We start from the raw sequence: 22,309 nt of genomic DNA on the forward strand, positions 1-22,309 counted from the left end.
AAATATACCCCAATATAAATATACCCCAGCAACTCAAGACTGGTTTTGTGGTCCAGGGTCACATATACGTATATGTATGAATGCATTTATATGCATATATATATGTAAGTATGAATATACATATATATACAGCAAAGATGCATTACATTTAGTGAATACATTTATAATTTTACAAAAGATTTCTAATTCTAAATTCTGTCCATTTTTTAAAAAAGCATCATGGTTTCCACATAAATATTAAGCAAAAAACAAAACAAAATGTATATATATATATATATATATATATATATATATATAGAGAGAGAGAGAGAGAGAGAGAGAGATGTATTTATGTGTACATGTATGTATACAACAAATCAGCATATTAGAATGATAAAGTAAATTTAAAGTTAATACTTCACAAAAATGCTGTTTTACTGTATTTTTTATCAAACGTTTGTGCACTGGTGAGCATGAGATGTCTTTCAAAAACATTATAAGAATTGTAATTTCAAATTTGTTACCTGTTGCGGATTGAAGCACAGTTGTGAGTGTGCATAGACAGACAGACAGACCAAAAATTACACATTTTGAAAGATGAACATCTCATGTTATGTACTGCAAAGATACCTGCTATATATTGTTTCCATAAGTAATAAAATTAGAAAGGGTTGCAACAATAATTTTTTTTCTGCTTTATTTTTCTTTTGTATTCAAAGTGAACCTTGACAATAAAACACCATGAATTCTTATTCACTCACCAAAAGTCACCTGGAAATTCTGTTTAATGTGACTAAGTAAAGAAGGCTTGGTCACATCTTTATTCACTGAGAACTAGAGAGGAAACATCAATTACACTCTGTAAAGACATTATATCCAAAGGGTTACATTTCCCCAGTCCTCATACTGTTAAATATTGCACAGTGCAAGTGCTATGTGACAAACCAAAGTAGCATCAAATCAAATCAAATAAGCAAATGAAACAAAACCCTAAACAAAAAAAGCCATAAAAGTCTACAAATATCAAAACAGTGAAATTTAAGTAATTGAAACATGAAATCCATAACTTGCAGTGTGAAATAACTTATTTGATAGATTGTAAAATATGCTATAAACCATGGAACTTCTATACACAGATTACAAAGCACATACCGGGAAGTCAATTTCAGGTTGAATGGTAAATATTTTAGGTAAAATAATTCACAAAAAAAAAAAAACGGATGTAATTTTGCCAATACATTACTTCCAAAATAATAATTATAAAAAATAAATGCATAAAAGCATTGAATGTCATTAAAACGGTGGCATTAATGTTTACTGAATGCTGTTAATAGAAAAAAAGTTCAACAGAAATCATCCATATCAACTTGAATTTGTTTAAATATGAACATACAATAAATACTGAAAGTGTCGAGTACAGTCTTTTCTATATTGACACTGGATGTATTCAGGCTAAATGCTGGTGACATTTCACAGGGATCGAAACATGCACAGGGTGCAATATATTACATTCTTTACGCAAAGATTGAAATTACAAAGTCAAAAATGTTAGAATTAGCTGGTTAAGATTAAATAGACATATATTAGTGATTATTAACTCAAATGAATGCATATATGATTATTTATTTATTTAAAAGTGTATATAACCATTTCGATCCCTGGAATGGAAAGTTATACTGTTTGCTCTTTCTTATATTTGGGCTGGTCAGTGGGTGAGCTGAATACTTGGTTTTGCAAAGTGAATGTGTCATTACCAATATCTCAATCAAGGCACACACAGTGTTGCTTACACTGCTCACAAAAAAAAAAGAAGAAAAAATACATGACATGACCAGACATGAATATAACATACCAGCTGACATCAGTGATAATTTGTTAAAAACATGTTCTCAACTTTCAAATGACAAACATTAATAAAATCACAATTCAGTTGGACACGAAATTCATTTAATCACAACACTGTATATCAAAACATGGCCATGTACTGCACACTAGCGTTTTAATAAGTGCTCAGTGGTATGAGGTTATGGGGTTGATTATCATATTAACCGAGAAAAGAAAAGAGGAGAAAAAAAAAAAACCTTAACGAAAATAGCGATGTTTGTATTTCTGAAACACTGCAGAAGAACTGTTAATTTGGATAAAGTTAAATCAATCCTGCAAGCTATTACAAGTCAAAAACAGATACGCAGGTAAACGTTAATATACAGATAAGCAGGTAAACAAAAATTAAGTTACACAAACACATCCATTAATATGCAGTGATGAGCCAGAACAGCCATGAAGATACCATACTGATTTGAAAAAAAGAAAAACAATTCTAAATGTCCAATATCAGCAATACAGTAGTTACAATGACACTCCAAACATTGAAGCAAAAAATTTACTCAAAATCAAAATCCACTTCTAGTTTAGGCAATCAGAGAGACCCATACAAATAAACGAATGCAGATATGAACTAGTCTAATCTAATTTCACAGCTATCTGAAGTGGCAATCAATATATAGCAGCTTGTCTATGATACATTCAAGATAGATGATACGACTTATTACTTGTTCAAAAACCTAAACATAACCTCAGCCATTTTTTAAATACAGTTTTAGAAATTTACCCCATGACTATAATTACTACAGTATACGTGAGGTCTATGCAGAAAGAGTAGCTACCTTGCTCAGAGAAATGGCTCTGTTCCAAAACCTAACGAGCTGCTTTGCTGTCTACTGCCTTCATACACAGCCGATATAGTAAGTTTTACATATGCAGTAACTCTCTAATTCATACAAACGACTTGTGAATAGGCTAGGCCCGCAGTTGATTTCAATAGTGTAATGTTAGCATGTTCAACCCTCTACGCACACCTTGGCAATATAATCGCCATTGGCTAGTAAATTGATTTGTTTACTCGCCAGACTGATATACTATTTTACACACACACACACACACACGCACACACACACACACACAAACACTCAAATCTGTGTTGAACGCCTCTCACACACATACTGGTGAGTGAAATCTAAGAATTTATTAGCCAATGGCTAAGGTTAGACATTATTTAGTCACCCAGAGTAAGATTTAGTCGCAATGTAGAGGGTTGCATGTTGCTAAGCTAACATTCGTAAGCATAATTCCTATCACAGAAATACTGGGTAAAATAGTAAATTTTTAATCAAACACAATATATTTATTTCTCCCTGACGGAATGTATAAAATGCAGTTGACACCAACAAGCTTTCAACATATGATATAATGATATAATTAAGAAAAAAAATAGATTCACACATGCATAAATGAGAATTGCACACCTTAAACACACCGTGTCAAGCTTCAGCACTAAATAAACTAGCTCTATTAGATATATACTCATATGTGTCTATACATCAAATACTGCATGGTCTGCTCAGGCTAAGATGAATCCATGAACCTGAATCAAAGACCGATATTTGCATTTGTGTCTTCATCTAGTCGAAGCCATGCCCACCACAGCAAACACAAACACACACAAACCCAAAGAACTAAATACACAGACAAAAAGAAAAACAAACTATATAGATTGTATTGCAGTTTTACTAAACAGTACAAATACTGTTAGTTTTGTCGATTTTTCTGAATAGAAATTCATTGTATCCTCTACACAACTAGTTAATTTAAGATAACGAAAAAAATGAGAATCAGAACAAATCCAACAGCAAGCGTTTGCAGCAGCAAAAACATGCCGTCTTCCGAAGAAATAACGCAAACATTAACTCACTACATCTCAAATATACATTGGATCCAAAAATAAGCACTGCAGTTTGTGCAATGCAGTACATTGATGCCAATCTATGCATAAAATAATACACCAGTGTGTATATATACGTAATACATATACACACGCACACACAAAAAATGCACGGACTGATTTGAATTGCAATTGCTGCAGTCCAGGACACGTACGCACACAAACACATTGTATATAGAGAGATAGTGTACTAGAACACGAACGACTGCCGATATATAAGGCACTATGGCTGGGGACAACAATGCAGCGAGCCTCTAGACACGTCAAGAGCCCCTACAAGCTTCTCTCTGATCAACATCATGCAACACATGCAGCATGTGACGAACGACTCCATTCCAAACGACACCAAAGACGCAGAGAAAAGTACAAATATTTGGAACGCAAGAAAACACGGCAAGTGGACACATTTTATGTTGTGAACAACATACAGGGCTGTCTTTACAAACAAACGTGTTGTATACAAGGTAAAGGCAATGTATAAAAATAAGTTGACCATCACATGATTTTGGACACCGTCCGTTGTTGATTTTCATTAGAGGAGCGCTAAAATCTGAAGATCTGAAAATCCGATAAGGTGATGTATCAAATGTGCAAAACAGTTTTTTTAATTGTATTATTTATCCAATCGCTTGCTTCTCAACCGTGCGCTTTCTTTACCTACTTGCTAAAGACTTTCCAAACCTTTCCTCTTTTAAAGTTCATTTTAATTGCACTCAATTAAGTCTACGTGATTCAAAGAAACTACTTTCTTTCTCTCTTGCGCCATGGCTTTAGGTGCGAGAACCAGGTGGTATGTGGCTTCTACAGAGAGCCTGATGTTACGTCCGTGTCGGCGGCCCTCCAGAGGGTTGCAGAGCGAGTCTCAGATGTACGGGTACTGGTTTAGTTTGGTGGGACTAAGCGGGAAGCCTGCATATGCAGGTGATGCGATGAAGGAGTGTGGGGGGAACAGAGGCTTGAATTGGCCTTGAGGGTGGAGGGTTGGAGAGGGCAAGAGGCGGCTGAGACCCACAGTGACCTGGTGCACAAGGTGTCCCGCCGGATGGGAGAGGCCATAAGCCGGCTGAAAGACGTGATTCCGTGTCGCCCCAGGTGAAGCCAAGAGGTGGGCCATTGAGGCATTTGTCACCAGGGGCCCTGAAGGGGGGTAGGACAGTAAAGTCGGCTGGGTGTGAGGGTGAACACCCAGGTGTGTTTGAGGAGGGTGGGCTGTGTGGGTGGGACTGCCATGAGGCAGTGTGAATGTGTGGCCATGAATGGTGGGCGGGATGAACGCTTGAGGCCGGCGGTGGCTGTAGTTGCCGTTCCACTCCTGGTGGGACGACCCATAATGCTGGACCTAGAGCACAAACCAATCAGTTTATTCCAAAAAACGCAAGTGGCGATCAATTATTTAAAAAATGTACAGTATATAAAGAAGGTATTCAATTTGGAATTTGCTAAAGATTAAATTGAATAATGTTAGGGATGCACGTTATTAGATTTTTGCCGATATGCCGATATTTTTCAAATAATTTTGGTCGATAGCCGATGCCGATACTGACATATATTTTCCTTAGTTTTGAGCAAAAACTTATTTGTTAGAAGTAATAAACTTAATTAAAGTTCTTTTTTAATGCGAGTACATTGAAAGCCATGAAAATAACTGTAATAAAATCAATCTCAGCTGTTTTTTGTTTCTCAGACAGATGCAGTTGAAACCTTAACATTTTATTTGTGGATTTAACATTAATAGATGGTCTAAAGCAGTGGTTTTCAATCATGTTCCTCGGGACCCACTGCTCTGCACATTTTGCAGGTCTCCCTTATCTGACATACTCATTTGAGTTCATGGAGCTCTTTCCTAATGAGCTGATGATCTGAATCAGGTGTGTAAATTAGGGAGACATGCAAAATGTGCAGAGCTGTGGGTCCCCAGGAACAAGTTTGAAAACCACTGGTCTAAAGCAAAAGAGCTGTAAAAATTCTAAAAACCTATATTTAAGTTTTCATAATTCATTTGAAAAAAATATATTACATATTACTCAATAAATCTGTATATAGTAAATTAATTCATGTTTGTGATTTTTATTAATGTAAGCTATAGCGAACGTCGGTCCTGGAGAGCCGCAGCCCTGCAGAGTTTCGCTTCAACCCTAATCAAACACACCTGAACAAGCTAATCAAGGTCTGAACGATTACTAGGAAGCTACAGGCAGGTGAGTTTTAATTAGGGTTGGAGCTGAACTCTGCAGGGCTGCGGCTCTCCAGGACCGGAGTTCGCCACCCCTGCTATAGCTTCTGACCTTTAAATCAAAACAGACTCGTGATTTTATGACATTGATACTGCTTTATTCAGAAACACAAGTATCTTAATGATATTTGTTTATTTTACTTTTATTTTATTACGACTAGGCCAACAGCGCCCCCTAAGTAAATAAAACGCCTTACAGGATGGGGGAGGCTGCTGCTGTTGCTACTGCACGCTAGTAACTTTTGACTCTCTCGCACACTGGACGCGTTGTTCTGTACGTGCATTCTCAAATTAAATATGGCGATCCAAAACAGTGAATCGAATCATCATTCAGGCAAAAGTTTGCTTCAAGAATGACCACTCTGCTGACGTGATCTTATCACTATCACACCCTGAGCACATCCGTCTATGAGCTATCCGTCTTATCAGCAAGGCATATCAGCATTTTTTTTTTTTTTCAAATCAGCCAATGCCGATGTTTACATTTGAAGCCTTTATCGGCCAATTCCGATAGCGTTCTGATAATATCGTAAATCCCTAAATATGTTTTTAAACAATTATTAATGTAATTTAATAATTTTTTATTTTCATATTGTTTACAGTGCTTCTACTTAAATGTGGTGGTAAAATATGTGGCAAAATTCATGCTCACTGTGAAAAGGCATCAATCATTTTTGAACACTTTTTTTTATTCACACATCTCAGCTTCTTTTTATTTATTTACTTTTTACTTCTAATATATTTATTAGTTGCATTAGTACTACTACTACAACGTATCTTAATATCTAGCTGACTATACAACAACCGATCAAATGACACGGAACTGACCTGTCCAAAGGGGAGCTGCTGTTGAGAGGGCTGCAGGGGCGCGAAAGCCTGTGCTGTCTTCTGTTGGCGATTCACCAGTAACGTAGAGTAGGGCGGCTGTCTGTTGGAACCACTGCGGCCTTTGGGTGGGCATGATGGCTCTATAAGTAGATGATGGAAAGAGTAGGCAAACTTAGGCAACACTCCTTAGATGCCTCATGAAATTGTGCTTGATACGTTTAAACTTCTTGCAAAAGGGATTCAGAACAACAGATGGAAAAATGACTTGTTCATTAACACAAAAAAAAAAAAATTATCGGCAAATCAAATAGTTAGCATTGCTCTGTTTTCTTGCACTTAGATCAAATGCATTAGCTTGGAGTAAACCTGGTATTTGAAAATAGAAGTTGAATTTGAAGTTAAACTAATTAGGGCTGCCCCCTAATAGTCGACTAATCGTTAGTTTTATTAGTCGCAGAAAAACAAAAAAAACAAAGGTAAAGTCACGCAGTCGGTGATGGACAGATCTTTAATGGCTGGTCTTTGTGGTAATACAGTACACCGGGCAGGACATCCAAATGCTCATCATCATTCATCGACCTCAAAAATGGCTTATCATCTGAAATATGCAAGTAGTAAAAACTTTACATGGCCGCTCAATCTAATGTTAACCTAGAAAAATATGCGCTATTCAAATGTCTGCAGAGTGAGGAAGCTGAACAGTAGCGCTCATTGCAGGACAGATGGAGGCGCCAGTGTGGACACTTGCTCTTGCCCTCATTGTCGGTCATACAGATAAGAGTAATATATCTTTCGAAACTGTAAAGACTCTACGTTTATTTGTGTGCACTCACAATATCAACGAAACATTGCGCTTTTGTAAAATAATTAAAGCAAACAGGATGAGCTTTCTGCCGTCTCGGTCTCTGTGAACCTGAGCGCGAAACTCAGAAACTCTGTGTATATTTGCCTTACAGACATGAAAAATATATCTATAGAGAGCGAAATGTCTACTTTCAAATGAACCAATTCAAATGGAAAACAAATATTCTCCAATTATGTAATCCGTGTGAAACATGCATACGGGAGCATCCACTACTGTAGAGAAGAAGAGTCAGTGTCGCCGACTTCATCTCTTATGCTGAAAACAAAGAAAGCACTAGTGTATCAATACATTATTAAAATTTTAATGCAGCCTCCTTACTGGTTTTCCCTGACACATTCATAATCATTAGCTTCTGAAGTGCGCTGTGGCAAGCTTCATGCGTGTGCTTTAGTGATTATTAAGCTATATAGGCAATTAAAGGCTCATTATAATGATTTAAATGGGTTATTAATAAATGTGCGATTAGTCGACTAATGCTAAAAACGAACGACTACTAGTCGACCAGAAAAATCTTTAGTCAAGGGCAGCCCTAAAACTAATTTAAATTTAAATGAATTTAAAGTTTAAGATTATAATACCATAACCTGGCCTTTAAATAATATGCAAGGTGTAATTTCAGTTTTGGAAATTAAATTTTTCACCAATTCTCAATCCTGAAAATATACATTAGTTTTATATACATTATACATTAGATTTGTTACCTGTGCGGCCCATCGGCTTATTATTCTGAACCCGCATGGGCGGCACCACCATGGTGCGGACGGGCAGCTTGGTGGACTCAGCCTCTGTGGTTCCATTGGCTTTGCAGTTCTGGTTGTTGTCATTGATATAGGTGGCCTCCAGGAAGGGGCTGTCAGCTCGACAGGAGGACACAGACGCGGGCGAGCCGTCTACCGTATCACATCCACTCTCACGCTCATCTTCTGACATACTGAACAAAGATCAAATAAATAGTACTCAGACACTCATAGCACACACAAACATACTCACTGAAAAAGAGTGCTTGGAATAGAACACTACATACCTTTTTTTAATTTGTGTGTGTGTTTATATACTCACTGCCATTCAAAAGTTTGGGATCAGTAAGATTTTTTTTTATCAAAAATACAGAAGAAACCGTAATTTTGTGAAATATTGCAATTTCTAATACTGGCTTCCTATTTTAAAATATAATTTATTTCTGTGACGCAACAATGAATTTTCATCAGCCATAACTCCAGCCTTCAGTGTCACATGATCCTTCAGAAATCATTCTAATATGCTGGATTATTATCAGTGTTGAAACTGATCTTTGTTTAATAAAAAGTTAAAAAGAACAGCATTTATTCAAAATATATATTTTTTCTAACAATATAAGTCTTTACAATCACTTTTTATCCATTTAACACATCCTTGTTGAATAAAAGTATTAATTTATAAAAAAATTTAAATAAATAAAAAATACTGACCCCAAACTTCTGAATTGTAGTGTATATTGTAACAAAATTTTTATTTTGAGTAAACACTGTCCTTTTTAACTGTTTTATTTATCAAACAATCCTGGGAAAATAAATAAATAAATAAATATATATATATATTTTTTTAAATATATTATGCAGTATGCAACAATGAATTGATTGTCATTTACATGTTCAAGTTAGTGAAGTATCTTGAGAACAAAGTTTAGCATTTCAAATTGAGGGTTGTTGATTTTACTATTTAAAAAGGTTTTCTTATATGTAGATTTGGTTAGCAATGGTAAATTATAAAGCTTTATATAAACAGTAGAAGTTTGGAGCTTTATACAAACAAAGTGGAATTCTAGACTATAGGTGTATTCACACCAAAAACATGTTGAATGTCACAAAAATTTGTTTTTTGCGGGCATTTTATCTGTTCAACTGCAGAAGGGCTAAATGAAAATGCAAAAATACATTGGTTACGCCAGTGTACACAAAGCACTACGTAACTTTTCATTTCTAGAATCCACTTGTCTCAGAGAAGAAAATAAGTCAAATAGTATTAGATGTTTTCAACCAGCCGTTCAGATTTGATTGGTGTTTATGAAACAACACCAAATACAAGAGGACAGAGAAGGGGAGCCACTTCTGGATTGTTTCTTTGCTATTTACTGTTGCTTAGCAAAAAGTCTGTTCCTGAGCACCACCAAGTTGCAGTATTAAGTAACAGCAGCAGCTCTGGGAATGTGACCAAAAGCACAAATCCTTTTGGTTGACCAGTTTTCCTTGCAGTGTGATGGAAAAGAGATCACACCACTAGAATATTGCTTAAAAAATTACACTGATGGCATGCAAATGTTTGTGTCCGTTTGAACAGCCATTCATATATCACACCAATATTGGTTATAGTGTGAACAGGCCTTAAGTCCTCAGAATACTAGTAAATATGTGCATGTATGAAGGTCAAACCTGTTGGGTCTCTTGCAGGGGGAGGCGCTGGACTGTTCTGAAGCAGATGAACTGGTGCTAAGGGTTGAATCGGGACTGCTAAGGGAACACACACGCTCCATATTCAGTGTGCTCTGACATGCCTCACACTCCGGGCTACCCTTGCACCTGAAATAAAGTGTGTATACTTTTTAAACACTGCCTTTTAAGGGTGTGCAACATTGACAAAAAAGTCAATATTTACTGTGATTTTGTTAATAACGATAATTAGGCTGTGTTTAGCTGAGTGTGTTTTTGTGCTGGTACATTGACTGGTTTAGGCCCGTTTTGGACAGTTGACTCCGGAAGCTCTTTATATTTTGTGTGGTGGTTAGTTCACAACAGTGACAGAAATGCACCTTTTAACTTCAAATTGAACTTTTTTAACTTTATAGGGCAATATTCCTCTTAAATTGAATGGCCATTTTATTGTACATTATACATATACTGCCTTTACAAGCCATTTATCACATATACAGTTCAGCTGAAATGCCATCTCGCTAATGATTTATAATGAAAACTTAAGCCCCAATTTATTAAAATCAGCTCAGGTCTACTAAATTTAAAGTAGTGCAGTATCGTAATGCTGAAACCTTTTATAGATCACTTAATTCTTTTTTTTTTTTTTTGAATCTGTTATCTCTTCTTCACCTTGTCACACTGTAAACTGAAGGAGATGTAAAATATGGCCAAACATAGACGGACACATTTGGTTTCCAGTCATTTTTGTGAGGAAAAATCTTCAAATCTTGCTTCCATCTTTGGCGTCATTAAATAAATAAATTTGAGAGCAACATACGGGTGAATAAATGCTGATGGATTTTTTTTTTCTTTAAAACATCCAGACATATATCAGAAAGTGAACTCACTCTAGTGAATGTTTTTGAGTGTCCGGCCCCTCCTCATCTGTTCCACTGCTGATACTGATGACACTGCCTGCAGGGCTCGGAGAGTCGGCGATCACAATGGTCTGTCTCTGCTTCTGAGACACAGTTGAGTCCTCATACTCTGGTTCTGCTTTACAGCACACAGGCTCCTCCTCTGGCACCGCCTCTGACTCCGCCTCCACTACACAATCCGCTGCCTCCTCCTCTGTGTTTTTGACACTGTCTACCATCTTTGGGGACTGGCATGATGAGTTTTGGGAATTGGAGCTGTGCATGAAGTTGTTACTTCTGGTGGGGATGATAATGATGAATTAGATGAGCATAGGTAGGCATGGCAAGAACGTAATAACCGATGTTGCTTGCTGATGGGCAAAGTGTGTGACTTAAATTAAAATTAATTTGAAAATAACAAAGTAAACAAATAAATTCAGTGACAGAACAATAAACTGACTTCTTGATTAAAGGCACAATATGTAAGATTTTTTTATTAAAATATCCAAAAACCACTAGAACAGTGTTATATATTTTGCTGACTTGTGTACTTACATGTTCCCAAATGTGTCTAAGAATGTTTAAATCCAGAGAAATAAGCTATTTTAACTAGTGACACGGACCGTGTCCATAGTGTCATTGTGTCACCTGCCAATGACGTCATAACCCCTCGATTTCCGGTTTTGTTTTGTAGAAAACATGGAAACACCAAAGACGCTTTAATATGTTGTGCGTTTTAATAGACCGGTGACGACCACACAGAGTAGCATTATAACAGAACTTTCAAATGTATATAGTTTGATAAAACAGTGCTGCTTTTTTCCCACATACGCATGACCGGAAGGAGCGGAAGCGGTCGACTGTGGCATAATAAAAGCACCGCTGCTTTCTAACCGTGTGTCACACTCGTTCAGCGGCCTCGTTTCGCTTCGATGGCTTTCAGCCTCACCCTGCTTCATTCTACTACGTTAATAAATCATTAGCTCATCCATGAACATGATTTCTGCCCGAGTCCCGTCGGATTGCATCGGCTGTGGGGATGAAGACGTCAACTCCCATGATTCCACACTCAGTCACGGCGTCATTAAACTACGCCTTTGTCTCTTTGTTTATTTTGAATACGTGCCCTCCAGCGGCGAAAATTACATATTGTGCCTTTAATGTTGTTAAAGTGTGTTTCGGTACTGAAATCTCCACCAACATTTACCAAAAGACAAAAGTGTTCAACTTTGAAATGCTAATTGCAAAGTTGCTTGTAAAATGATTATGTAAAGAAATGCTGATATATTTATTGATTGATGTATTTTTAATGAATATTTAGAGGTTTATTTATTTACCATATTTGCATTTTAAAAAATAAACTGTATTCATTTTCTTTACAAATTAACCAATAAAAATGTGTTTGGAAGCTGAGTAATGGATGCAAACAGAGTGTATTGTGGGTGAAAGGTGTGTGTCAAAAAAAGTAACATCATGTCAAAAGTTATTTAAGTGCTTTGTGACTAAATGTTCAATGGCATTTTTTATGTAAAAAAAAATTATGTAATTATACTCTTTAACATTTAAAATAACATCAATTTACTGGTCAAAATGTAGTGATTATTTACTTTTTATTTTTTAAATACTAATAAAAACCTTCATTTTTAAACCCATTAAAGTGGCTAATGTGTTAAGTATTATGATAGAAAAAAACACATTTTTGAAAATAATATATTATCTTATCATAATACTTAATTTTATATGGAAGTATAACTTGGGAAAAGTTCCATTTAAAATGTGCTAATTTGTTTAAAAAGCAGTGTATAGCTAAATTTATATATCCACTATCATATTTGAAACATTCAATAACATAATTTGCATTTTCCATTTTTGCATTGTACTTAAAATTTTGATGTCCATTTGTCTGATCAATGCCCATTTACTTATCAATTGCAATTATTTATTTATTCAAACTTACATAGTTTAATAAACTTGAAATAAATACAATTAAAACAAACAAACAAAACAACTTACAAATTGACCAATGTATTGATTCATAAGAGTAATGTCTTGTCATAAACCTGAAATCTAAAAAAAAAAAAAAATGCAGTGCAATGCAATAAACAATTTAAGCACATTATTTTTTATAATCAACTGCATATTTACAGTTTTTAAAAATGTGCATTTATTTGTAATACTGTACAGTGATTTCATAACCTGTTTTAATTAATTACTTGATAATTGGTTACTTCAAATTTTGATTTTAAGTGGCACTTCCAGTCCTTCATACATCAACCGAGTGTCTGGATATGATGTGTGGACTAACCTGTTTGAATATGGTTTATTTCTCTTGTTAGCAGCTGGCTGTGGCCACACCACATGAGCGATCCCTATGCTGATAGGCTGGTGAGCTGACATGGCCATTGAGTTGGTTAACAGTGGCTGGTGGTGGGGCATCATGGAGCTGTAATGGTTGCCAAGGGAATGAACTTTCCTGCAATAGATAAAGAGAAACAGAGCCTTTCAAAGTGCATAAAGAAAGATGACTCACGCAAGAGTCTGAAACGTATTACAACATCAGAACAATTGAGAGATAAATATAGCAGCACATACTGCTATACAATGACAGAGAGACTCGTTTCACCCACCCCCAATCCGCTAGTCTTTGTGGACCTGCCACCGTTTCTGAGGCCATTGTTGTTGCTGAAGGCACCACAGGTGCCACCGGAGCCACCTGAGGCCAGGTGGGCACCAGGATCTGCTGGGCACGACTTGACCATGCTTGCTGTAAAAAACGATAAAACAAGTTGAAAAAAAAAAAACAGCTTAACTTTATGTTACAGATAAATAACAAAAGGGTAGCCATGTCTCCACCTTAGAAATCCCTTTACCTGTGTAATGACCCCTGGTCTGATCTGTAGAGGTTGGATGGCAGAGGCTTGTGTCACCAGTGGTACTGTACTGTCCATACGCACCGAGTATCCCGTTGGCTTTTTTGGGTTGGGTGGGAGACCTGTGACATGAGGCAGGTTTATTGTCATTAACTAAAACAATTTTCATTACTTGGGGGTGGGGGGGAAGCAAAAAACAATAATAATTAAATAAAATAATTTAAAAAATAAAACTATTATTTTCATTTGAAGCTGAATTAGTAAAATAACAAAAAAATATTAAAACATTATAGACAAATAACATAACGACAAAATAACTAAAACACAACAAAATGACCTAAAACACTGACTCATTAACTATAAATTAAAATGAAAAAAGAAAAAAAAAAATAGTTCAAAATATTAACAAAACTATAATAGTATCTCAATGATACTTAAACAACACTGACATGTATTATTGTTTAAACACACACACACACACACACACACACACACACAGTAGTACCTTGCAAGGTTGGGGGACAGAGAATAAGCGCCTGTTGAAAAGAGTCACCAAACTGAGCACTTCCTGCCTGGAGAGGTATTCCAGGATGCATCACTGAAGGAGCGGATGAGGCTAAAGCCTACAGAATGAGAAGAAAAGAGAAAAATCAGAACATACAGTCTAAAAGATAAAGTTTAAATGAGTGATATTCAGTTGCACATTCCTGTTCTGCATTTGCATACTATGTAATTACTGTGTAATAACTGGGTAATAACTAGGTATTAACTCTGAACCTAACCCTAAAACTACCTTAAACCATGTAGTCACTATACATTTTCAGTACATTTTTGATCAAGTACTGTGCACTGTAGGTGCAAACACAAAAAAAAAACAAAAAAAAAACTGTAACCTCGCTGTATACTTTGGTAGCCATTATCTTTTGTTCCTTGAAATAAAGGTGCAACAAAGGATATTTGTTAGGACACACATTAAAGTGAACTGCATTCATATGTCCAATAGGGGGCAACACAGCATTAATAGACAGAACATCAGTACTGCCCTGATGAAGCTATTTAACATTACAGAATTGTTTTGTGTTTGCCACAAGTCCACATAATATGTAAATGAAAATAAATATAAAGTTTATTAGAATTATGTCAAAAGTTAATTTGCTTGGTTCTTAATAGGAAGTTGCTGATGTATAAGGAGTCATGCACAATATGATGCACAAGACATCACTGATGTATAATGAAGCAACAGACGACTTCTGAACAAGATAATTTGTTGTTATCAAGCTTTATTATTATTATTATTTATTGTTTAATTAATGCCTTTTATTGCACTTTATACTTAAATATATGTTGTGCAGCTATATGTACAGCTATACACTATATGGGGAAAAGTAGTGGGACACCTGACCATTATAAGCAACAGGAAAATGACATGACATTTTAATTACATAGACATTAATAAGGAGCTGGCCAAGCTTTTCAGCTAAAACAGCTTCCACTCTTCTGGAAAGGCTTTCCACAAGATTATAAAGTGTTTCTGTGGGAATTTTAGCCCGTTCATCCAGTAGAGCATTAGTGAGGTCAGGCAATGATGTTGGACGAGAAAGCCTGGCTTGCAATCTCTGTGTCAGTTCATCCCAAAGGCGTTCGATGGGGTTGAGTTCAGGGCTCTGTGCGGACCAGTCAAGTTTTTCCATGCCAAACTCTTCCAACCATATTTTATGGACTTTGTTTTTTGCACTGGGACTCATGCTGGAGTCATGCTGGAACAGAAAAGGCCCTTCCCCAAAGTGTTCCAAAGAATCATAGCATTGTCCAAAATGTCTTGGTATGCTAAAGCATTAAGATTTCCCTTCACTGGAAGTAAGGGGTCTAGCTCAACCCCTGAAAAACAGCCCCATACCTTTACAGTTGGCACAATGCAATCAAATAGGTAACATTCTCCTGGTATCCGCCAAAACCAGACTCGACCATCAGACTGACAAATAAAGGAGCATAATTCATCACTCCACAGAACACATTTCCATTGCTTCAGAGTCCAGTGGTGGAATGCTTTATACCACTCTATCTAACACTTGGCATTGTACTTGACATTGTGTTGTGAGGCTTGCATGCAGCTGCTCGGCCATGGAAACCCATTCCATGAAGCTCCCGCCGCCTAGTTTTTGTGTTGTTATTAATGCCAGTGGAAGTTTGGAACTCTTCAGGAATCAGCAAAGTGGTGGCGACTTTTACATACCATGCACCTCAGCACTCAGTGACCCAGCTCTGTGACTTTACATAGTCTTCCGCTTTGTGACTGAATTGCCGCTGCTCCTAAATGCTTCCACTTTTCAATAATACCACTTACAGTTGACCGTGGAATATCTAGCAGGGATACAATTTCACAAACTGGCTTGGCGGCATCTTTCACTGAGGTCTTCAGAACGACTCTTTTTTTCACAAATGCTTGTTAATGCATGGTTGCATGGCATGGTGTTTGATTTTATACACCTGTGGCAATGGGCAATTTATTTATTTTTTCCATTACACTATATTATAAGGTAATATAGACATATTTCCATGCATTTCGATCAAAGTTAACACTCCGAAGCATCACAGACCTGTGGCAATGGGCAATTTATTTATTTTTTCCATTACACTATATTATAAGGTAATATAGACACATTTCCATGCATTTCGATCAAAGTTAACACTCCGAAGCATCACAGCCATAACTCCAAGGTACTAAATAACACAAACCGTGCATTAACAGCATAGCTGTGATCAAAATTGTATGAACATGACCAGGGCAACTCCTTCAGTAGGTACACAGTCAGTGTTCCTCTTTTCCAGCTAATTGCAAACAGCTGACCAGATTCATTTCTTTTAATACAATTTACCAGTTTGCAAAATTGAATGTTGCAAAAGGAGTCAAGGAGGGACACATTATGTTGAAAAAAACAAACTATCATGCTTAAAGGGTCATCAAATTGCATTAAAACAATCTCTCCGTGTTATCTCAGGTCATTTTGGTGTGGGTAGAAAGTTTTTCTGCCGTGTCTCTCCTTGGAAACCGAGTGCTCTCTCCACGTTGCCATGATGTCAGCAATGTTGCCATGACAACGGCAATAAGGGTTCAAATTTGTGAGATACAAGAAAGATCACAATGCAGAAGTGATAAGAGTCATTTACATGGACAGCTAAAAGAAATACAGCAACACGTATCATCCTACAAACTGCATCAAACGCTCGTTTCTGACAGCCTCTTTTTAGGAGGAAAGATTATATTGAGGCTTATTTTAAATGTCGTCAGAGGCAGCGTGTGTTGTGACAGTTGTGTTTTGACAGCCTGTCATCACCTGCGCTGAATGGTGCATGTCATGCGGAATGAGTCAATGTGACTCTCCACACGTTAACAAAATAAAAGGCAAGAAGCAGAAGCCACAATAAAAGAACAAAGTGACAGGAGTGCAAGACAGAGCAAAAAGAATAGAAATAAACGAAAGGATAGATGATGTAATACTGTATCTGGTGGGAAAATGAAGCAGGAATTATGCATGCCCTATAAAGATCAAACATATATTTGAAAATTAAAATATTGTCGACAATTTTTTTTTCAGCCATGACTGCAACCAGCTTGATACACTTGATAATGGCACTGTTGAAGCCCACTAACTGTGAAACTAGAAAGCCAACTAACTGTGAGAGAAGATAACTAATGCAGTACTTTATATAAACAGTAACAATATAATGTAATCAGTTACGTACATCAAGAAAAGTGCAAAAAGGTAACCCATTCATGCATTTGGCAGGCAGTTTTATCCAAAGAAAGCTGACATTACTGAAAATAATCCAGTGGTCAGTTGACACTCAAGCATAGCAAGTGGCAGTACTGCGCCTTCATTAAATGGAAGAAGATGCAAGTTTGCATGCATCCAAACAAATCTGTTTATAATGTGACTGATGGTTTAATCAGACTGAAAAGCATTTATGTAATCACCTCAATCTATCCTAATTAAATTTTGATCGGATTGAAAGGGGTGTTGTAGACCTGAAATAATCAAATTAAACATGTAAACGCTTATTTTCTAATTCACAAACATCTTGTGCATATGCACAATACATATGCGTATTTATATTATACAAACATACTTTTATTTACGTCTCACATCTTCTGAACTGGTCAGCTCTTGTCAGTTTACTTTTTAGATGTCATCAAGGCAAAAATGACAATTATACTCAATACTAACATTGACAATACTGTGCAGACTTTCTCCAGTTCTGAACACAGCAAAATTAGTGCATGTAAACATAGTGTGTAGTTACTACTGTGAGACACTCTTTTTTAAATTTCTGTAGATACTTATCATTAATTCCTTTGGCCACAGTAACTGTGCGGTGAAAATCTGGTTGGTTGGTTGGCTGGTTGGTGTTTTAACGCCATGCCAACTCCCTTTGCTATTTTGGCGAATAACAAGTTGAAATAGCACAAACGACCAATTTAAATTCCTCTAAAAGGCTTTTAAAGTTTACTTTTGGTAAAAACTCCAAAATGGATTCATTGTTGACTCTGAGTGTGTTTGCGGAGTATAATAATTTCCTACAGAAACTTAAACCAGCACAATTTAAATAAAATATGTTAAAGAAATACCAGACTCTGGAATGAAGAGCACATTGGTGGATCTTCATTTGATAGTAAGAAGCACTGTGTATATACCATCTGACCCAGGGATTATTAAAAATAAAGATGCAACTTTTACCCAAAGTAGAGGTAAAAATCTGACATTGTGACAGCCACGATAGTCATTTATTTCTTCATCATATCAGTCAATGCATTTCTGGGAACCAAACCCTACTGTTTGAGCTACAGGAACATAAACTTCGAGGCCCTCAACACATGCTTTGACCTTCACTTGAAAAGTATTGCAGACAGCATCACAAAAACAGTTTTTACAAGGTTGCTGGGTAACAAGAAAACAGGAAGTGTATACAGTAAACAGTGAAAACCGTGAAAGCAAACAAAATTTGCCATGTGACATGTCTGTCAAAAGACATTTCTGAGCAAAAATATGAACTAATTTTTATGGAAAAAATACAAAAGAATCTTAAGTGTTCACAAGCGTTTTAGCAGCATTGCAATGTTCCTGACAGTAATGCCAATGTTTTCAATACCTGAGTGTGAATGCCAGTCACCTTGCAGAAGGGCAGGGTAATGTTGGGCACTGCACCAGTGCCCGGGACAGTCCTGACAAACGGAGCCTTTGTCCGACTGAGAGACTCATAACTGCCTGGTCGTGAGCAGCACACGTCCATAATGTGAAAACACGATTTGACACTATAAAGACAGAATTCAGAACACAAAACCTCTGTCAAAGAGCTTTTCCTAAAAAGTCAGAAGGAATGAATCATAAACAAGTTTGAGGAATGAAAAGCCACTTACTGGTTGCTGTGGGGGAACTCTAACAGGTGCTGCATGGTAACAAAAGGATGGCTAAGGGCATCACTCGGGGCGATTCTTTCCTCTGCATCTATCAACAACATCTTCTTCAGCAAACCCACAAACTCAGCACGATCAATCTTCTCTGCCAAAAAATCACAGCCTTCCAGATTCATCACTAGATTCACCTGAAAAAAAAAAAAAAAAAACAGTTAGTTGGGTTGGGTTAGTCATAACAACTGTTTTCAACATTGATGATAAAAGACAAATCAAAGAGTTGGGTTAGTCATACTGAGGCCTACATAGTATCTGCACACACAGAAAGCATAGCCCAATTTAAGAGAATTCTAATGGGTATCATTTAGTAAGTTTTTTTTTTCCTTTTCTTCTTCTTTAAATAAATTAATAGTTTTATTTAGCAAGGACACATTAAAATGGATCAGAAAGTGACAAAGATTTTATATCATTAAATTATGTATTTACTATTTCAAATAAATGTTATTTTGTACTTTCTATTCATCAAAGAATCCTAAAAAATGCATCACATTTTGCTAATAACAAGAAATGTTTCTTGAGTACCAAATCAGCATATTACAGTCCCTCCAGGATTTTGCTGAATTTCTTTTCTGATTTTTGCGGCCTACAATGACTGATTTTGCTGAGGCTTTTCTGAAAATTTGCGGCATTTCTTGTGGTGTTTTGCAGTGAAAATATACCACAGACAACATTGTTCTAACATTTTTATTGCCTTTCTAACCTCAAGAACCATTGGGCTCTATAATTTATAATAAGAGAACACTGAAAGAAATGAAAAAAGAAAATTAAGTGTTGTCCTTTTAACCCTATAATACTGTATCATATTTAATACATTAATTTCTAAGGACTCTAAATTGTCAACATGAACAAAACTTAACATATCTACAACATGATAAAAATCATCAGAAAAATTGTGTTAAAATGCATCAAATAATGATACAACACTGTTCTGAGGAAAATGTATTTGTTCATGCAATTATTGTAGGAGAACTGAATTGCATACTGTTATAAAAATCACATTAATTTACATTTTGGCCATATAAATAATAAGTGTACCAAGTTGCTATTTTTGCTCAGTTTGGGCTTCTGGATAAAAATGAGCTGTTTTTCCCCCTCCATATTCTCATTATATCATTATATGGGCAATAAAAGCCTGGTGTATCAAATATATGATGAAAAAAAAAACATGACTTTTTTTTTTCTTTTAAATGTTATCTATAGTTTAAAAAAAGTTCCATGATTTTCTGACTATTACTGAATTATTTAAAGCTTTACATGGCTTATAGCAAGTTAGTATTTCATAATATAACAAAAAGAACTTTAAGCATAATAGTACTTTTGAAGAATACACAAAATGTATAAAGTCTTTAGTGGTTTGATATACACCATAGCGAATACAAAAATCTGAACGGCTATTTGAAAATATGTAAAAACTGTCTTGACTTGCTTTTTTTCGCCGTGCGACCCAGTGTCAGAGAGTGAATTTACACTTTCATTCGAGTCTCTTTCACTCGTTCCGTGCTGCTAGTCCATGTTTGGGTTGTTCATAGAAAGTGCGAGCCTCTTGGCAGTGTTGACAAATTTAACTGGTTGATAAAAAATGTCACATATCGCATTTTGGATAGCATGCACGCTTTACAGTGGGATGAAGCAACGGCACAAACAGAAGTTTAGTGATCGGTTAGAAGTGAGCATTAGCTGAATGCATGTTGTTGCGATGACATCACGACGCGTCTAGGCCCAAATTATGCGGGAAATCTGCGGCAATTTAGAAAAATAGCAAGCTCCTCCGAATTATGTGGAGTTTGTTTGATTTTGCGTTAAATTCTGCGATCGCAGAATCCTGGAGGGACTGATAATAGAATGATTTTTGAAGGATCATGTTATACTGAAGACTGGAGAAATGGCTGCTGAAAATCCGGCATTGCCATCACAGGAATAAACTACATTTTAAAATACATGAAAATACAAAAGTTATTTTAAATTGTAATAATATTTTACAATCTTACTGTTTTAACTGTATTTCACTGGTCACAATCTTTCATCTCCAACCTCATTACCCCACCAAATAGTGACTGATTTCAAATTGCAAGAAAAAAATAATAAATAAATAAAAAGTTGAAAAGCAGAAAGTAACAAAGTTTTACTTTTAAATATGTAACTATTCCACAGATTTGCCCTTAGAACATTTGGGGGAAAAAGTTAGTAAATCCAGACTCAATGTGGTCCTACTGATTAAAATTGACACACATTTGCCTATACGTGATTTCTTCATGTAACACTTTAACTTACACAGCACAAAATTAGTTTTCTATTTGCATTCGCAATGTAACCGCAACTCTGGGAGAGAACAAAGTGTGAGTGATTCTGAAGACTGATGTGGTGAAAGTAGGATTTTCTAACTTGTGTTCTTGATCCAAAGATACGTACATGCACTATGTCATCCAAACAGCTGAAGATGTACTTTCTGGCTTCTTTTGATTTCAGCCCCGTCTCTGTCTCGTGCTCTTCTGTGGACTGAAACATAAGCAAAATGTATAGCTATTAAACTCAGCAAAAAATCAAACAGACCTTTTTTACTTTGATACCTGTCCCAGGTCTTGCAATGCATATTTTGTTATTGTGCACAATACATTATTTGTTTTCATAGTCTTTCACTAAAATGTAACAATGGATGAATTTCATGAAGAAATGTCTAGTTCATATCCCACAACAAATATAGAAATTATACCACTTTTTAAACATTACAGTATAATGTCAAGAAAATCATTTTAAAATGCATAACATATTGTACAAATAATGTTTAAATTTATACTGATCTATGTAAGCAAAATATTTTCTATGCATTTCCTGATTATTTTCTTAATTTCCAAGATTGTTTCCACCTCTGATTTTTTTTTTCTTTTTCTGATGATATAATCAAGGCTGCGTAGGTGGACAAAAAATAATATTAACCAATAATGTAATTAATGTTACTAATAATGCCTTCTTCAACATACA

General features: G+C 35.9%; 1 protein-coding gene across 2 annotated transcripts in view; it reads right to left on the minus strand.

Moving 5' to 3' along the window:
* Nucleotides 1-4,371: 4,371 nt before the first annotated feature.
* The window catches only part of LOC107676485 (homeodomain-interacting protein kinase 3-like), a 64,679-nt gene continuing 46,741 nt past the window's right edge, over nucleotides 4,372-22,309 (minus strand). Inside the window, exons 5-16 of one of the 2 annotated variants that reach the window (XM_016471038.1) lie at nucleotides 21,740-21,826; nucleotides 19,277-19,461; nucleotides 19,009-19,171; nucleotides 14,366-14,483; nucleotides 13,861-13,982; nucleotides 13,618-13,754; nucleotides 13,296-13,463; nucleotides 10,982-11,287; nucleotides 10,095-10,241; nucleotides 8,388-8,617; nucleotides 6,822-6,961; nucleotides 4,372-5,099 (exon numbers count right to left, since the gene is read on the minus strand). In XM_016471038.1, the coding sequence (XP_016326524.1) occupies nucleotides 4,623-5,099; nucleotides 6,822-6,961; nucleotides 8,388-8,617; nucleotides 10,095-10,241; nucleotides 10,982-11,287; nucleotides 13,296-13,463; nucleotides 13,618-13,754; nucleotides 13,861-13,982; nucleotides 14,366-14,483; nucleotides 19,009-19,171; nucleotides 19,277-19,461; nucleotides 21,740-21,826 (2,280 nt within the window). In that variant the 3' untranslated portion in view covers nucleotides 4,372-4,622. Of the gene's footprint in view, nucleotides 5,100-6,821; nucleotides 6,962-8,387; nucleotides 8,618-10,094; nucleotides 10,242-10,981; nucleotides 11,288-13,295; nucleotides 13,464-13,617; nucleotides 13,755-13,860; nucleotides 13,983-14,365; nucleotides 14,484-19,008; nucleotides 19,172-19,276; nucleotides 19,462-21,712; nucleotides 21,827-22,309 lie in introns of both variants that reach the window. The other variant, XM_016471037.1, reaches the window with a different exon arrangement.

This window comes from Sinocyclocheilus anshuiensis, unplaced genomic scaffold, assembly GCF_001515605.1.
Source record: "Sinocyclocheilus anshuiensis isolate Anshui unplaced genomic scaffold, SAMN03320099.WGS_v1.1 scaffold168, whole genome shotgun sequence".
Classification (NCBI taxonomy): domain Eukaryota; kingdom Metazoa; phylum Chordata; class Actinopteri; order Cypriniformes; family Cyprinidae; genus Sinocyclocheilus; species Sinocyclocheilus anshuiensis.